Here is a 20,394-nt window from a genome sequence, read left to right on the forward strand (position 1 = left end):
ATATACACAAATGCCTAGAGGGCGCTAACTTTCTAATGTATTTTAAGCATTACATCCTGCCATCCTATAATGACGTAACTACGTACGTACGGAACATGTGCACGCACGTTAGCTTTGGTACCGTTTTGGGTAGTTAGCTTCAGCTATCATTGAATTTACTGTACATTCTAGAAACAAATTATTTGTTGCCTCTCTTGGACTGCTTTTGTACTGTAGGGAAGGTATTTGTGGATTTTGTGTGAGAGGAAGGGGGCCAGGGGGGGTGTTAATAATTCTGCAATGCAGTCTCCTGAAAATGATGGAAAGCACACAGCTCTCTCAATTGCAACTGACACTGTGGTTAAAGTTGGAATCGTCACAAAACACAGTCTTAAGATATTCAACACTCAACTTCCATCTGGCGGCTAAAGTCGATTGTGGCCCCCCCTAAACCTCTACCACCCCTGATTTCTCACGTTTCATGTGTCAGGTAAACAGGGCCATATGAGTCCCCATCCTACTGTACGTGTGCTCATATTCCCTTGTGGATGAGATAGCAAACCGATAGTTTTTATAATTGAATGAACTTAGTACCTGTGAATGATATGGACAGTTTTAAAACAAATGTGTTCTGTTCAAGCATTAATGGTAACATCAACTAACCATTTTTTAGTTTGAAAACAGCAACTTTGAGGAAGGTAACTGGGTTCCATTGTTCATATTTTAGTAATAGATGGGCTCTGACAGCAAGTGTACCCCCTCTATGCTATTTACCTAACATTGATTGATTGATTGAGACTTATTAGTAGATTGCACAGTTCAGTACAAAATCCGTACAATTGACCACTAAATGGTAACACTCGAATAAGTTTTTCAACTTGTTTAAGTCGGGGTCCACGTTAATCAATTCATGGTAAAGACCATAGGTGGACAACTTCATATACGTACAACTAAAGACGCAAACTGTTGACCGATTACTTTGACTGAGCTGTGGATCTTGCTGATGTTAATATCTCCCACGGTGCAACCAGGACCTCGTGTCCTAGACCAGTATTCGGCAACCCGCGGCTCCGGAGCCGCATGCGGCTCTTTGATCACTCTGATGTGGCTCGGCTGCTAAATTGCCGACCCCAATGACTACTCCGTGAGGTTTCCGGATTGTAGTGCCTCTCTCAGAAATCAGCCGGGGAAACATTCTCCAGTTTTCACCTGGACTACAATACTGAGGGTGTGCAGTGATGACAATGTTTTAAACCTCCTCTTCAACATGTCGTCGCGCCCGCTTTTGTATCACGCGATCTGCGTGTCAACTGGTCATTTTATGTTCAGTCTCTGTTAACCCACGAAAGCGACTGCAACGCATACTTAGTCAACAGCCATACAGGTTACACTGACAATTGTAGTGTAAACAACTTTAACACCCTTACTAATATGCGCCACACAGTGAACCCACACCAAACAAGAATGACTAACACATTTTGGGAGAACATCCGCACTGTAACACAACATAAACACAAAAGAACAAATACCCAGAATCCCATGCATCCCTACTCTTCCGGGCTACATTAGCACCAAACCCCGCCCACCTCAACCGACGCACGGAGGGGGTGCGGGGATTTGGTGCTGGCGAGGTGTATAATGTAGCCCGGAACAGTGGGATGCATGGGATTCTGGGTATTTGTTATTTTGTTTTTATGTTGTGTTACAGTGCCGATGTTCTCCCAAAATGTGTTTGTCATTCTTGTTTGGTGTTGTTTCACAGTGTGGCGCATATTAGTAAGAGTGTTGAAGTTGGTTATATCACAACCCTCAGTGTAACCTGTATGGCTGTTGAACAAGTATGCATTGCAATCGTCTGCGTGTGTCAACAGAAACCTCATACGACATACGAATGGGCTGGCAAGCTGATTGGACATGTTGTAGAGTGCGTCAAAGGCAGCACCTTCATAGGTTGCCCTTATTATTGTTAATCGAGGGGAATTCTGCAAACATTCGCGAGAATGGTTGATCTGACATTTGGTACTCTCGGAATATTCGAGATGCATAAGAAATTCGCGGGCCCCACTATCATTACATTTTCATATTAAGGTGCGGGCCGCGTGCCTGAGACCCCTGGTTTATACATAGCACAAAGTAAATACAACTCTGTATGCAGTATTATTTCATTTTAAATTTCAAAAGAGTTCTGTGGCCCCCATTGTTTTCTTTATTTTGTAAAACGGGTCAAAATGGCTCTTTGAGTGGTAAAGGTTGCCGACCCCTGTCCTAAACGGTCTAGTCTAGCCCATCCCTGCTGCCCTCAGCCAAATTCAATCAGACACTCCTCTGACTGTCACCATGGCGCCCATGGTGTAAGTAGACACACCTATCAGGAGAGAAGCACACAATTGCTGGGTGAGACTGATGGATTCATGGAGTAGAAAGAGCACAATCATACGTCAATACCTGGGTTAAGTGTGCTGTTATGTGACACTGAACAGGATAAGCAGCAGATAATGAATGAATTTTCCGCTTGCTCTATGAAATACACACTGCTAATAAGACTATGGGAGAAAAATATATATATATTATATTCCATGCCTTCCATCAACTTGTGTAAATATGTGTGCAGTTGAACCACAGGCAGCAGCAAATAAGCTTAATGAATCTGTGCTCAAGTCGCCATCTTATGGCAGGAAACAGTTGGTGCAGCCTCAGCCTGTAAATCATGCCTGGGCTATTATTTAGACTCAGGGGGCCAAATTTAGAGGGAAAAAAATGTGTCTTTTATATATATATATATATCTATATATATATAGATATATATATTTATATATATATCTATATATATGTATATATATATATATATATATATATAGTATGTATGTATATATATATACATACACACATATGTTTATATATAAATATATATATATATATATATACATACACACATATGTTTATATATATATATATATACATATATATATATAAATATGTGTGTATATATATATATATATATATATATATATATATGTATATATATATATATATATATGTATATGTATATATGTGTATATATGTGTATATATATATATATATATATATATATATATATATATATATATGTGTATATATATATATATATATATATATACATATATATAAATATGTGTGTATATATATGTATATAGTATATATATACCGTATTTCCTTGAATTGCCGCCGGGGCGCTAATTAATTTAAAACCTCTTCTCACTCCTTCGCTTACCAAAGGCATGCGGTAAAATTAAGCATGCACTAATTATTTTTAAACCTCTTCTCATTCCGGCACTTACCAAAGGCATGCAGTAAAAATTTGAGTGTGATGTAAGCTTGGACCTTAAATCCTACTGAATAGCTCTTAATATTCTTCCCTTTATGCGATTTCAAATTACCGGTATTGAAATCAGCCTCCTCCATTTTGAAAATGGTGACAGGGGAAGTGTTACTCGTGACATCACGAGTTTGACCAGGCGGTAATATTAAGCATGCGCTAATTATTTTGCGAAGCGAGTTTGACCCGGCAGTAATTCAAAGCAGGCGCATACTATATACCCTGCGGCAATTCAAGGAAATACAGTATGTATGTATACATATACATATATATATATATATATATATATATATATATATATATATATATATATATATATATATATATATATATATATATATATATATATATATATATATATATATATATATATATATATATATATATACATATACATATACTCTATATATACTGTATATATACTGTATATATGTGTGTGTATATATATATATATATATATATTTATGTACATGTATGTATGTATATATATATATATATATATATATATATATATATATATTTATGTACATGTATGTATGTATATATATATATATATATATATATATATATATATATATATATATATATATGTATATTTATGTGTGTTCCTCGTCTGAGCTGCTGGGACTTAGATTATCATAGTAACTAGTATATCATGCAAAAGCACCGATTCCAACCATTGAAATACTTTGTATATTTCAAGACTTACGATAACTTCAGGCCTTAATTTGCCCAGGTCTGCTGTAAATGGTATGTTGTTGTTTTTTTTGCAGCAGGCAGTGCTGCTGGAGCAACAGCGACTCCACCAGTTGAGGAGCTTCAGGTCCTCAATGGAAGCAGCAGGATTGCCCGTGAGCTTTGCAGGCCACCGCCCCCTCTCTCGGGCCCAGTCGTCTCCAGCTTCCTCCTGCTCCTTCGCCATGATGGTGCAGGAGCCAGCGACCAAGCCACGTTTTACTACAGGTCTGTTGTAAAAAAAAAAAGGAACATCCAATTAATCACTCAATCAATAAAATGTTATTTCTATAGCATTTTTCATGCAACCAGTGTTCGGAAAAATACTTTAAAAAAGTAATTAATTTTAGTTACTCATCACCTAAAAAAATATTGAATCACTAACTGAATTACTCCTCAATAAATGTGATCAATTTCTAATATAAAGTTAAGAGACGTTTCATGAAAGTAGAGTGTGTGTATGCCTCCAAAAAGGCAGTGCCGTGTAACGTCAGCGAGAAAATTTTAGCTCAACTGTGTTTGTTAGTGTGACACGTTACGTCAACAATATCAGTAACTGTGCTGCAACATACATAAAAGTAAATACTTAGATTACTTGTTTCTACTAAAAGTACCGCCGTTAGCAATACTGTTATTTTATAACGCTGGTTTTACGAACATTGGTTCTATCACGAAATGCTTTACATTAGTAAAGAAAATATATACAGCATATCGTATAATAACAAAACATGGCATAGTACTGAGGAACGAGGGAACACACCAACTTTTGAGGAGTCCACACTGTTCAGTTTCAGTTTATTTCGAACAATGCATACGATACAATGTAATGCATCAAACAATTCCAGTTGTTTCATTACAGCACGTCCGAAAAGGAGTAGGAAGAAGCTGAACTTATTTAATCCTACCCGTTTTATACCATAGCGATTTTGCTGTAACTACTTGGTATTGGATTAACACCCAAAACTAATGTTAAGTATAAAACAACAGAAGAATAAGTGATTATTACATTTTAACAGAAGTATAGATAGAACATGTTAAAACAGGAACCAAACAGATATTAACAGTAAATAAACAAGTAGATCAATAATCAATTTTCTACCGGATGTCCCTCATAATTTTGACAAAATAATACAACCGGAAATGACACAATATGTTACTGCATATACGTCAGCCTTTGTTTGGTTACTTACTACTAAAAGATAAGTTTTGTAGTATGTTTCATTTAATGCCAAAATTATGCTCTGTTTGCAATAAGAAACCCGTTTAATGCATCATAAGCTTTTCTGTTAAAATAAAGCTAATATTGAAATGTTTTTGTGGTCCCCTACATTTTCAAAAGTATTGAAATGTATCGAAATACATTTTGGTATACCAAAATATTGGTATTGAGACAACCCTAATTCAAACAATGAGTTTTTGTTTAAACCAGGAGAAAAATCTACTCCCAAGTGAGCTGGACTGGTAAAATCACGGCACGATAACTTAAAAATAAAGACAATAATAGAGGTAAACTATTGGTTTTGTTCATGATCAATAGCGCTTTTTCTATTGGTATTTGTATTGCTCCAGTTTTAATGTAAAAATGCTCATTGTCATTACTATATTGTTTATTTCACTAACTGCTTATTTGCTATCACTTTTACGATCATATTTGTACATATCGTATGTGCTGGTGTTGTTCTATTGTTGTTGTTGTTATTGTTGTATTTGCTGTTGTTGTTTTTGTCACTCTGTCTAATCCCCCTCTTATCCCCACAATTTCCCCCTCTGTCTTCTTTTTTTTGTCTTTCTATCCCCTCCTGCTCCGGCCCGGCTGCACCAAATGATAATATAAATACATTTAATAAAGTCAAATTCAAATAAGGCAACAAGAGAAGTATCCTACACTTCTCTTTTGTAAAGTAAATCTGAACAGCCGATATGGGCATCTACATCAACTATATGATTTGCCTGAGAAGCTGGACAGGACAAAAAAAAGAAAATAATAATAATAATAAATAAATAAATAAATAAATAAATAATAATAAAGAGAACTTCGGATTATTTTCTTTGTTTAAAAATGGAACATGCGCATTCCGAAAATGTACAAATCATAATGTTGTTGGGTTTTTGTTTTTTACACTCACATGTTGCGGATAATTGTATTTTATCTTTATTGGTCGTCATTTATACTTTCTGAATAAATGATGTGATAATTCAACTCATTGGTGTTCATTTTCAATCTATCAAGATAAAAAAAATTATATCAAAATTAAATTAGTTTGTTATTTATGTAGTTTGCTTATTTTCCTCGACTGATGTGGTTTATTTGTATTTTATATGTAGCATCATCTACAAAGATACAAATAATTGTTATTGCGACATTTAGTGGACAGTTTTAGAACAGCATTTTTTTTTCATTCAAAATTGTCAGGTTAGTCTTTATACTTAGAAAACTCATCCCTGCCTGTTTGCGGGCTTTCTTCGGCCCTCAGGCCGTACATTTGACACCCCTGGTTTAAACTGTGTGTAATGTTGCAGTGGCCAAAATTATTAAATATACTCGGTAAACAAAATATTTGCCTTGTTTTTAATGAATACCTCGTCCTACTACGCTACATAAATAAGCCTTTATACAGTCCCATATTTCAATGTGCGGTACTTATATTTAAGAATATTTAAGGTAATTATTCACATAATAACTTAGCACCATTGTTGTTCTTTACATGTACATAACAGGTGATGGTGCTTAATTCTGTGCATGTTGTTTATTGTTCAGGTCTGGTGTATGACTCCTTGATGCAGAAGCATCAGTGTATGTGTGGCAACACAAACAGTCATCCGGAGCATGCAGGCCGCATCCAGAGTATCTGGTCCCGCCTGCAGGAAACAGGTCTAAGGGGCCACTGCGAGGTAAGAACGGAGCTTACAAAGGTGGCCCGTTTGGATTTAGAGCAGGGGTGTCAAACGTATGGCCCGTGGACTGGATCAGGCCCACGAGGTATAAAAAACATCCACATTTTTTTAATGAAAGAAACTCCTGTTCTAAATGTGTCCACTCGATAGCAATTATTTGTATCTTTGTAGATAAATAATTAAACCACATGATGTTAGGCGCTACAGGTGCATCAGAGCCAGAACAAACAGGCTCAGAGACAGCTTCTTTCTCAGAGTTGTCACCATGTTGAACTATAACATATAATAATAATTCACCCCTATACAATATCCTAACCCAGGGGTAGGGAACCTATGGCTCTAGAGCCGGATGTGCCTCTTTTGATTACTGCATCTGGCTCTCAGATAAAACTTTGCTGACATTGCTTAACACGATAAGTAATGAATATTTCCGCTGGTAATCACAGTGTTAAAAATAATGTTCAGAATATAAAACATTCTCGTGCATTTTAATCCATCCACCCATTTTCTATCGCACCTGTTCAACAAGTATTTTATTAATTATTGGTTTGCTTAAAAATTACAATGTTGTTAAAAGATGCAAGACTTAATATACTCTAAAAATGTTGATCTTACTTATAAATGTACGTATTTAGTTGTATTCAGTGTTAAAAACCCAAATTATATGGCTCTCATTGAAATACGTTTTAAGATATTTGGCTTTCATGGCTCTCTCAGCCAAAAAGGTTCCCGACCCCTGTCCTAGCCTAATACCCTAATGTGCAATACTACGCTTCGAGTGCAATACATCCGACACTGATTGTTATGTATTACTTCGGTGCTCTTGTCCTGTTCTGTATATTGTACAGTATTTTGTATTTCTATAGTGTTTTGTATATTGTGCGGGATTGCTTATTATTTTTATCGGATAGTAGTCTGTTTATTTCAATTGTTAGTTTTTCCTTTCTTACCTCTTGTGCCCATATTGGTTCCCACTACTGCACCTTAAGTTGGAGTCCTTAATCTTGTTATATACAGAAGTGGGTAGAGTAGCCAGAAATTGTACTCAAGTAAGATTACTGTTACTTTAGAGATTTATTACTCCAGTAAAAGTAAGGAGTAGTCAACCAAATATTTACTTGAGTTAAAGTAAAAGGTATGTTGTAAAAAAAACTACTCAAGTACTGAGTAACTGATGAGTAACCTGTTTGTTTAATGATGACGGCAACAAGTAATGCACAAAAACATAAAAATAGCAATGAAGAAATTCAGAGCCAGGAATATCTCTTAAGCAACTAATTAAATAATATATATTTGGTTTTACACTGTATTGAAAACATTTTTTGAAAATAATTTTACCTTTGCAACTTCCTTATACTATTGGTTAAGTTTTATATTCATAAATGTAAGTTTCTCAATACCCAACCTGTTTTTTGTGCCTTTAAAAAAGATTTAGAACTCTACATTAAAACACTCTACCTCTAACAACCAAAAAGCTGTGAAAACGATGATGCTGTGTTCCAAATCTAAGTTATTTACTGAGATTGAGTGAGCCTATGGCTTTGCACTTTGTTTATTTTATATATATATATATATATATATATATATATATATATATATATATATATATATATTTTTTTTTTGCATTCTATTTTAGTTACTTTGAATTTACAACCCCTGGCGCTGTTTTGTACATTTTTTATACTGTTTCGTATTGTTTTTGTACTTAATCTGATTATTATTTTCAACTGTTTGTAAATGTTGAAATTTATAAATAAATGTTTATAAAAAAATAATAAAAACATGTGCAGTTAATCATGTGACCGCCTGGCTCTGTTTGATTGGTGAAACGGAGTCAAACGTCACCAGTGACTGCTTTTGATTGGTAAAACGGAGTCAAATGTCACCAGTGACTGTATTTGATTGGTGAAACGGAGTCAAACATCACCAGTGACTGCATTTGATTGGTGAAACGGAGTCAAACATCACCAGTGACTGAATTTGATTGGTGAAACGCAGGCATGTGATAGATCCTACTTTGAAGGTCAGTCTGACAAAACAAAACAAACAAAGCGTGCGTTAACAGATCGATAAAAATCGGTAGCGAGTAGCGAGCTGAATGTAGATAAATGGAGCGGAGTAAAAGTAGCGTTTCTTCTCTGTAAATATACTCAAGTAAAAGTATGTTGCATTAAAACTACTCTAAGAAGTACAATTTATCCCAAAAGTTACTCAAGTAGATGTAACGGAGTAAATGTAGCGCGTTAATACCCACCTCTGCTTATATGCAAATATAATGACAATAAAGTCCATTTTATTCTATTTTATTCTATTCTATTCTATCACTAGTCGAGGAAAATGTGCAAACTACATAAATAACATCCTGTAATTTTGATTATGTCTTTATCTTGATAGATTAAAAATTAATACCAATGAGTTGACTGAGGAACATTATCACATAACTTATTCAGAAACTATAAATAATGACAAGTGAAGAAAACTATTAACTGCAACATCCATCCATCCATTTTGTACCGCTTACTCCCTTTGGGGTGGCAGGGGGCGCTGGTGCCTATCTCAGCTACAATCGGGCGGAAGGCGGTTTACACCCTGGACAAGTCACCACCTCATCGCAGGGCCAACACAGATAGACATACAACATTCATACTCACATTCACACAGTAGGGCCAATTTAATGTTTAAACTGCAACATGTAAGTGTAAAAAAAAAACATTATAATTTGTACATTTTCAGTATGATTGTTCCATTTTTAAACAAAGAAAACAATCCAAAGTTGTCTTTATTTTTAAGTTATCGTGCCGTGATTTTACCAGTCTGGCCCACTTGGGAGTAGATTTTCCTCCATGTGGACCCTGATCTAAAATGAGTTTGACACCCCTGATTTAGAGTTACTGGCAAAGAACTGGTCTGGTTTAACTCGGTGTGATACATGACTTAGTCATTCATTTATTGTCTGTAAATGTAGAAAATAATGACTGTCACTGCTAATTATTCCAATAGTATAGTGCATTTGTGATCTTTTGATGAACAGCTAAATAAAAACTGATTTTTTCATGATTTCAAATCCAAGGAACAAAGTGGTGGTTTGACCAATAGGGGCCAGTGTTTCGCTAGTTATTGTTAAAAATGGGTTTGCCATCACTGACTGTGTATCCTGACCAACCCTGACCTGGGTGCTTGTAGCAGAGATAATATGTTGTCTTTCTGCTCCCCGTCTTTATGTGTCCAGTGTATCCGAGGAAGGAAAGCCACATTGGAGGAATTGCAGACCGTCCACTCCGAGCCCCATGTTCTTCTGTACGGAACCAACCCACTGCGCCAAAAGATGGACTGTACGTATAATCACTTGTTGGCACAAAAATTGGCAGTTCGGTTTCAGTATGAGACCAAGCCAACTAATATGTTAAGCCAAAGTGTGGATTAATTAGAGCAAGATGTAACAGGAAGGTTGGAAAATTGACGGATGAACCTGTGGAGATGTTGGAAGGTGGTTGTGGGGGAACACCTGGTTAAAAGGCTATTAATAATCTTATCCACTGTGTATTAAAGTACAAGCCCCGTTTCCATATGAGTTGGGAAATTGTGTTAAATGTAAATATAAACGGAATACAATGATTTGCAAATCATTTTCAACCCATATTCAGTTGAATATGCTACAAAGACAACATATTTGATGTTCAAACTGATAAGCTTTTTTTTGTTGTTGTAAATAATCATTAACTTTAGAATTTGATGCCAGCAACACGTGACAAAGAAGTTGGTAAAGGTAACAATAAATACTGATAAATTTGAGGAATGCTCATCAAACACTTATTTCGAAAATCCCACAGTTGTGCAGGCTAATTGGGAACAGGTGGGTGCCATGATTGGGTATAAAAACAGCTTCCCAAAAAATGCTCAGTCTTTCACAAGCAAGGATGGGGCGAGGTACACCCCTTTGTCCAAAACTGCGTGAGCAAATAGTCAAACAGTTTAAGAACGTTTCTCAAAGTGCAATTGCAAGAAATTTAGGGATTTCAACATTTACGGTCTATGATATCATCAAAAGGTTCAGAGAATCTGGAGAAATCATTCCATGTAAGGGGCATGGCCGGAAACCAACATTAAATGACCGTGACCTTTGATCCCTCAGACGGCACTGTATCAAAAACCGACATCAATCTCTAAAGGATATCACCACATGGGCTCAGGAACACTTCAGAAAACCACTGTCACTAAATACAGTTTGTCGCTACATCTGTAAGTGCAAGTTAAAGCTCCACTATGCAAAGCGAAAGCCGTTTATCAACAACATCCAGAAACTTCACCGGCTTCTCTGGGCCCGAGATCATCTAAGATAGACTGATGCAAAGTGGAAAAGTGTTCTGTGGTCTGACGAGTCCACATTTCAAATTGTTTTTGGAAATATTCGACGTAGTGTCATCCGGACCAAATGGGAAGCGAACCATCCAGACTGTCATCTTCCCAAAGTTAAAAAGCCAGAATCTGTGATGTTATGGTGGTGCATTTGTGCCCAAAGCATGGGTAACTTACACATCTGTGAAGGCACCATAATGCTGAAAGGTACATACAGGTTTTGGAACAACATATGCTGCCATCCAAGCGCCGTCTTTTTCACTGACACCCCTGCTTATTTCAGCAAGACACATTCAGTACGTGTTACAACAGCGTGGCTTCGTAAAAAAAGAGTGCAGGTACTTTCCTGGCCCGCCTGCAGTCCAGACCTGTTTCCCATCGAAAATGTGTGGCGCATTATGAAGCGTAAAATACGACAGCGGAGACCCCGGACTGTTGAACGACTGAAGCTCTACATAAAACAAGAATGGGAAAGAATTCCACTTTCAAAGCTTCAACAATTAGTTTCCTCTGTTCTCAAACGTTTCTTGAGTGTTGTTAAAAGAAAAGGTGATGTAACACAGTGGTGAACATGCCCTTTCCCAACTACTTTGGCACTGTTGAAGCCATGAAATTTTAAGTTAATTATTTGCAAAAAATAAATAAAGTTTATGAGTTTGAACATCAAATATCTTGTCTTTGTAGCGCATTCAATTGAATATGGGTTAAAAAGGCTTTGCAAATCATTGTATTCCGTTTAAATTGACATCTAAAACAATTTCCCAACTCGTATGGAAACGGGATTTGTAGACACAAGGCCACCAGTATCACCAATATTGATATTAATTGTTTTTTTACAACATCTTTATTCGTGTTTTCTTCCTGGTTCTTTCTCAGGTTCGACGAGTCCGATGTTTGTGAGATTACCCTGCGGAGGCGTTGGGGTAAGTCACTGTTTTTCTGTGCATTTCCTAAGATTAGATGCGGGGGCGTAAGTACCAAATTATGGGGCCCCACACATAAGAATCCTAAAGAGCCTCGTCTCTACCTAATTGGTACCGAGGGATCGGATTGGTCTGCGCATGCGCAAAGAATACTGCACTTCCTGTCAACTTATTTCACGGCAGTTATGTTTGTGCACGCCGTCACCGTTACCATGGTTTTCTTTTTTTGTAATCTTTATTATTATCATCAATAACAATTCCATATTAAATATTACTTACAAAACAATAAAACAGAACATGTTATTTTAATTATTTTTAAACCGTACGGAAAAATATGTTTTACTACTTTACATCAAATACATCAATACACAATACTGAAAATGTTAAATGTTTCCTTTTGGTTAAGACATAGGTATAGAACTGGGGTCGACAGCAAAGGACCACAAATACAAAAAAGTAATTGGTCTGGAGCCGCAAAAAATTAAAAGCCTTATATAAGTGTTATAATGATGGCAACACATGATGTAAGTGTCTATATTACCTATATTAGCCTACTATCAAAATGACTATGTGTCGCAGGGTGACGCAAATCTTTGTTGACAAAAATGTTGAAATGTAATATTTATTCTACACGTTTTTACAGTTTGGAAAACATTAGTAAAACTTCTCAGAGGGTGAGATAACTCCTGGAAATGACTCTTAGAATGGCCAATGGTATAGATGTGTATGTCCAATTTAAATGAAACGGCAGGCTGTCTTCTTCTAATGGATTTAATACAATCTTTTCAAACTGGGTAACGTTTGCTGTGGTCTGGAACAATATAGCACACTAACAACTATCAGAATTGCAGCCACTATTACATACAGATAATGTGTCATGAGGGATGCAAATATAAATTAAATACACAGAGGACATAAGTAAAGAAAATTAAATGAGCTCAAATATACTTACAAATGAGGCATATTGATGCAATATGTATTTACAGCTAGCCTAAATAGCATGTTAGCATGGATTAGCTTGCAGTCATGCAGTGACCAAATATGCCTGATTAGCACTCCAACAAGTCAATAACATCAACAAAGATCACCTTTGTGCATTTCCGCACAGTACAAAACGTTTGGTGGACAAAATGAGACGAATAAGGATTTGTCCACGTTTTTCTGTGGCAGCGTTGGAGAAAGTTGAACATGTTAACAAACTGTTGAGTCACAGTCCACACAACGGTGAGTTCAAGGGCCACTGAAATTAGTAGGACAAAACGGTGCTCACCAAATACTCTCATCAATGAAGCATGTTTAATATAAAGAGAGGGATTTCTAACAATTCAGATGGTTTGTGTAGTGTTTGTCCTACAGAAACCATATCACAACAAAATATATATTTTTCCCCTATTTTTCCCCCATTTCCATTCATTTTCGAAAAAGCTCCATGGAGCCACCTGGGCACCACGGGTTGCTGACTCCCGGTATAAATGTAAGTTATGAGCCTCGTTTAAAAAAAAAAAAATCAACATTGGAAAAATAAATTACAGAATGTGAGTCAGTGGCGTCAATCATTGCAATGACAGAAGAGTTTAAATTGTAACGATGATACCCTTTATATTCTTGTCATCTTGTATACTATGTAAGCTATTCATTCTATACAAAACATTCATAAAACATTCAAATATTACAGCATGTGCCGTCACAGAAGCTCTGTTTTAAACTATTTCGAGTCCAGAAAAGGACATATTCTCCGCACGTTCGTGGACCGATCGGTTCTTCGGTAGTGACATCCCCTATCCCACCCTAAAACCAACTGCACGGCCCCATAAACAGACTAGGTATGTTTACATTCACTTATAAAATAAATATCGTATGGATTCAGCTGAAACCAGCTTTTTAAAATGTAAAAACCTTGATTAAGTTTTTGACTTTTTAAATAAAGGAATAGGATTAACATATCTATAGCATATCAACTGTAAATTCTGAACTATAAACCGCTACTTTTTTCCTACGCTTTGTACCCAGCGGCTTATAAAACAGTGCCGCTAATTTATGGACTTTTCTTCCCTACATGTGTTCAATAGTTTTCATTAAACTCAATCAAAAACACTGTAATGGTGTGTTATTGTTTATGCTATGATGCCATCTTTTGGACGATTTTGTTCACCCTAGGTGTTGCGGGTTGAAAATGCACTGCCTGTTTAATGCACTTCCTGTTTTAATGCCTTAAACCGGAAGTAAAACTGTATCAGTAGTATTTCTGTTCAAAATTCTTCATTTATCACGCAACACAAATCATACTTACTAAACCGACCCATATGTGACGTCTCTAGGAGTATATTCATGCATATTTGTACGTGCTATCGTAATGAAATGAAGCTTGCATCGTTAGTATTAGTTAATATGCTAACACGTCAATGACTGTCTGCCATTAACTTACAATGGCATTATTTTAGTATTGTTTCAGTTGCACTAATTCCTCAGTAAGTTCCCCAAAACATCACAGTGGGGTCATTGAGTCTGCTTAGCTGATTTGAGAGCTAGCTCCCGCAGCTAGTGGGTCCATGACGATGACTTCTGTTTTGTTGAATCAGCCGTTTTACTGCCGTGTTACAGACACTGTTTGTAAACAAGAAAGGTATAAACATTTACAAAAAATATTTCTCTATACCGTTTTACTGCTGTGTTACAGACACTGTTTGTAAACAAGAAAGGTATAAACATTTACAAAAAATATTTCTCTATAAATAACTAATTTTGCAACATACATATCTGCAGCTTTTATATGAAAAAAATATATATTTTTCTTCAAAAATTTTGTGGGTGCAGTTTATATACCAATGTGGTCTATAATCTGGAAAATACCTTAGATAAAGCCTTTAAATTTTGTTTATTATACATATATATCCAGAGATATGTATATATATATATATATATATATATATATATATATATATATATATATGTATTTTTTTTTTTGTATATATATATATTTTTTTTTTTTAAGTAGAAATTAGCTGGTACACATACTGTAAGAGTATCAAATATGTCATTATTGTAATCATTATATTATTATCAGTGCGTTTTCATGAGGTTAGGACTCCCCCTTTCTTCAAAACTTAGTAATGCCTCTGTTTGTAACTTTATTGGAGGGTCTTTGAATGCATCACAGTTAAGGGCTATGAGTTGCAAAAGTGAAACTTGTACACACGTTGCCAAGAGATTTATCATATTTTTTATTTTTTTTTTTTGTTATCGTTCATGTGCGTGATGGCCGAGGGGGGAAAAACTGTTCAGGTGGCGGTAGGTCTGGACGTGGATGGACTGTAGTCTCCTGCCTGAGGGGAGAGGGGAGAATAGTTTGTGTCCAGGGTGAGAAGAGTCAGCTGTGATCCCACCCACACGCCGGATAGAACCTATTTGCAGGCCGGATCTGCCCCTGGGGCCGTACGTTTGACACCCATGTTTTAGATATTCCTATATTGATTTAAGCAATATTATTATTGATATATATATATATATATATATATTTTTTTTTTTAAATTAATTCTCATGTAATTTAAAGGCCTACTGAAACCCACTACTACCGACCACGCAGTCTGATAGTTTGTATATCAATGATGAAATATTAACATTGCAACACATGCCAATACGGCCTTTTTAGTTTACTAAATTGCAATTTTAAATTTCCCGGGAGTTTCTTGTTGAAAACGTCGCGGAATGATGACTGTTAGGAAATATTAGCGCTGCGCACACACACAGCTAAAAGTCGTCTTCTTTAACCGCATAATTACACAGTATTTTGGACATCTGTGTTGCTGAATCTTTTGCAATTTGTTCAATTATAAATGGAGAAGTCATATTAGAAAGATGGAGTTGGGAAGCTTTAGCCTTTAGCCACACAAACACACGGTGATTCCTTGTTTAAAATTCCCGGAGGTGAAGCTTTCCTATGGATCAGAGCGGTCAAGCAAACATGGATCCCGACCAAATGTCAACCAGCAGTTTTCGGTGAGAAAATTGTGGTAAAAAGTCGCCACTTACTGGAGATCAGCTGAGCTTGTGCTGTCCATACAGCTGTCGTCGACTTCCATTAGACACTGGCCTCAAGACACCCGTGGACACACCCTTCCGACTCTCAGGTACTATTAAACTCACTAAAACACTAGCAACACAATAGATAAATAAGGGATTTCCCAGAATTATCCTAGTAAATGTGTCTAAAAACATCTGAAATCATCCCAATGCAATCGCGTTTTGTTTTTTTAACTAGTTTTTTTATTGTTTCTAGTCCGTCGCTATCAATATCCTCAAACACAAATCTTTCATCCTCGCTCAAATTAATGGGGAAATTATCGTTTTTTTGGTCCGAATAGCTCTTTTTGTTGGAGGCTCCCATTAAAAACAATGTGAGGATTTGAGGAGCCGTCAACGGGTGACGTCATCGTCTGCTACTTCCAGTAAAGGCAAGGCTTTTTTATTAGTGACCAAAAGTTGCAAACTTTATTGTCGATGTTCTCTAATAGATCTTTTCAGCAAAAATATGGCAATATCGTGAAATGATCAAGTATGACACATAGAATGGACCTGCTGTCCCCATTTAGATAAGAAAATCTCATTTCAGTAGGCCTTTAAAGGGGAACATTATCACCAGACCTATGTAAGCGTCAATATATACATTGATGTTGCAGAAAAAAGACCATATAAGTGGCATAAGCAAATAGCGAAAATCAAGCACTTTAAAGCAAGGGTGTCAAATTCGGCCCGCCGTTTACTTTCATTTGGCCCTTGAGGCAATATCAAATTAACATTAGAGCTGGCCCGCCGGTAACACCAAATTCACCGCTAATACTCATACTTGCCAACCCTCCCGATTTTCCCGGGAGACTCCCAAAGTTTAGTGCCCTTCCTTGGGCAACCATTCTCCCGATTTCTACCCGGACAACAATATTGGGAGCGTGCCTTAAAGGCACTGCCTTTAGCGTCCTCTACAACATTTCGTCACGTCCTCTTTTCCTCCATATAAACAGCGTGCTGGCCAAGTCACATAATATATGCGGCTTTCACACACACATATGCAAATGCCAGGCATACTTGGTCAACAGCCATACAGGTCACACTGAGGGTGGCCATATTAACAACTTTAACATTGTTACAAATATGCGACACATTGTGAACCCACACCAAACAAGAATGACAAAACACATTTCGTGAGAACAACCGCACCGTACCACAACATAAACACAACAGAACAAATACCCAGGATCCCTTGCAGCATTAACTCTTCCGGAACGCTACAATATACACCCCCCACTACCACCAAACCCAGCCCAACTCATTTTTATTTTATTTTTGAATTTATTAGCCTGTAGAAAAAGTTAATGTTGATATTTACCTCAGAAGGCTGCAAATAGAAAAGAGGCATTAATTTTTTAAATTAATTTTAATTCAATATACCACTGATGTTTTTTCGTTTGTTTTTTTGAAAGTTGATTTTGCACTTCCGCCCGACTGTAGCTGAGGTAGGCGCCAGCGCCCCCCGCGACCCTAAAAGGGAATAAGTGGTAGAAAATGGATGGATGGACGTTATAAAAGCTCTGCCTGTTCCATGGGAGGAAGCCGGAGTACCCGGAGGGAAACCACACAGTCACGGGGAGAACATGCAAACTCCACACAGAAAGATCCCAGGATTACTCAGGACCTTCGTATTGTGAGGCAGATGCACTAACCCCTGTTCCACCGTGCTGCCCTATTTAAGCCATGCTTGTTCAATATTCATTGCAAAACTTGTTTGGGTCCCTATTAAAAGGTTAATTTGTTTAACCTTGGCCCGCGGCTTTGTTCAGTTTTAAATTTTGGCCCACTCTGTATTTGAGTTTGACACCACTGCTTTAAAGCTTTTTTTTTAGGGATATTCCGCGACGGGTAAAATTTTGAAAAAAAATTCGGAAAATAAAATAAGCCACTGGGAACTGATTTTTATTGGTTTTAACCCTTCTGAAATTGTGATAATGTTCCCCTTTAAAAGGCCGAAAAACACATACACACACACACACACAGACACTCCCACGCCGCTGATGAGGTGTGTTACTTTGTCAGGCATTGCCAGTCAATTAGTCACACTAAAACTATGTTTTGACAACCTCGGATTAACCAATCAAACACACAACGTCTCTGTTGGACAATAGTATTTCTGTTAACAAATAAACTGAGTTGCTGCACTGGACGCCTACTCACTCAGTGTCCCCTGCCTGAATAATAACTCTTCTATTTGCTCTTGTTCCAGCAAACAGACACAATCTTACCACACTCGCACGCACACAAACGCCGCCCCTCAAGCACCAGAGGCAACAAAAGCTGTTGCTTGCCTTTCCGCTGCATTTGTAATTGCAACCAGATGTTTTCTGCATACGAGATATGTGTGTGTGTGTGTGTGTGTGTGTGTGTCTGTGTGTGTGTGTGTGTGTGTGTGTGTGTGTGTGTGTGTGTGTGTGTGTGTGAGTGCATGTGTGTGTTTACATTAACATTGTTATTTGTATGTCTTATGGATGTATTATGTTAGCGATGATTGAATTGCTCAAAGTATTTTCTATGTGATAGATTCTGCTCAAATGTTTGTCTTTTGAGTGTGTGTGTGTGTGTGTGTGTGTGTGTGCGTGCGTGCGTTCTGGCAATTCTTACTTAATGGGGACATCACTCTGTTCACCTTTAGGGGACCTCTGACGGTATGGGGACAAAAAAAACAGGTCCCCTAAAGCAGTGGTCCCCAAATTATTAAGCGGACCATTCAACGCTTGTCATGAAAAAGGGACGTTTTTGTCATGAAAAAGGGAGTTTTTGTGGTTGGTGCACTAATTGTAAGTGTATATTGTGTTTTTTAAGTTCCATCCATCCATCCCATCCATCTTCTTCTGCTTATCCGAGGTCGGATTTAATACATTTTTTTTTTTTTTTTTTTAAATAAAAATGAATAAAAAAAATATTTTGCGGCCTTGTGGTTGGGGACCACTGCCCTAAAGGGAAACCTTTTTAAATGATCATAAGATCCATTCTGAATATGCCTAAGTAATTTTTAAGCTTTGGCCTATAAAACATGTTTACTGGTTAGTTTGAGTGTGAGACATTTGCACAGCAGCCCCCTCATAGGGCTGTAGCTGGTACTGCACTTGCTGCTCTGCTCACACTTCTTCCGTGTATTGTTAATCACTTTTTTTTTTTTAAATGGTCCTCAGTAGTCACATACAAATTTGTGTGAATTATGCAAAAGTATTTAAATGTGGTCCCCATGAACCATATTAACTTCTCCACAACCTGTTCCCACAAGTGATGATCAAAAACTTGGACCCCATTCCAAATTATAACCAGTATGTGTGTGTGTGTGTGCGTGCGTGCGTGTGTGTGTGTCTACACTCCCATGCACTTCCATTAACTCAGTCTTTCTTCATCGCCAACTCCTATAAGTCCAAGAACCTCTCTCTTGACCTCCAACCCGCCTCCTCCCTCGGGCCTTTACGGCTGCTATGGTGGGAACAAGAAGAGCCGGGGCTCAGTTCTGCTCGTTATAATGGCAAATGGGGCTAAATTGTTGTTTTCCTGTCATACCATGCATACAAAATGCACGCGCTGGCCTACAGAGGAAGGGGGTTGAAATTAGGCTGTCAGCCCGTGGAAAACCATCATTCCATCATGCAACACGCTCCCACATTTTTGTTCTACCTGGTACACACATACACATCCGTTCTCCTGCCTCGTATAATAAACACCGATGGGGTAAATATTCTATCCTCATGCTGCTGGAGCTTAACAACTATCGACTAATTTGTACAATTTACATATTCACTATGTTGCATTTCAGCAAAAAATATGAAAAGCAAAATAATACAAATGAACCTTCTTCTGTTCCTGCACATTTAGGAGGAGTATATTTTGTGACTCCTTCTTTAAAGGCTTACTGAAATGAAATTTTCTTATTTAAACGGGCATAGCAGGTCCATTCTATGTGTCATATTTGATCATTTTGCGATATTGCCATATTTTTGCTGATAGGATTTAGTAGAGAACATCGACGATAAAGTTTGCAACTTTTGATCGCTAATAAAAAAACCTTGCCTTTACCGGAAGTAAACGGGTTGTGGAGCTCCTCACATCTTCACATTGTTTATAATC

The 20,394-nt window shown here is 37.1% G+C and overlaps 1 protein-coding gene across 3 annotated transcripts in view; it reads left to right on the forward strand.

Moving 5' to 3' along the window:
• Nucleotides 1-20,394, forward strand: part of hdac4 (histone deacetylase 4) — a 212,245-nt gene that overhangs the window by 111,198 nt on the left and 80,653 nt on the right. For all 3 annotated transcript variants that reach the window (XM_061918453.1, XM_061918452.1, XM_061918451.1), the window contains 4 exons: nucleotides 4,108-4,297; nucleotides 6,828-6,961; nucleotides 10,194-10,296; nucleotides 12,197-12,243. In XM_061918453.1, coding sequence (XP_061774437.1) covers nucleotides 4,108-4,297; nucleotides 6,828-6,961; nucleotides 10,194-10,296; nucleotides 12,197-12,243 — 474 coding nt within the window. The remainder of the gene's footprint in view (nucleotides 1-4,107; nucleotides 4,298-6,827; nucleotides 6,962-10,193; nucleotides 10,297-12,196; nucleotides 12,244-20,394) is intronic.

Source organism: Nerophis ophidion, linkage group LG13, assembly GCF_033978795.1.
Source record: "Nerophis ophidion isolate RoL-2023_Sa linkage group LG13, RoL_Noph_v1.0, whole genome shotgun sequence".
NCBI lineage: Eukaryota > Metazoa > Chordata > Actinopteri > Syngnathiformes > Syngnathidae > Nerophis > Nerophis ophidion.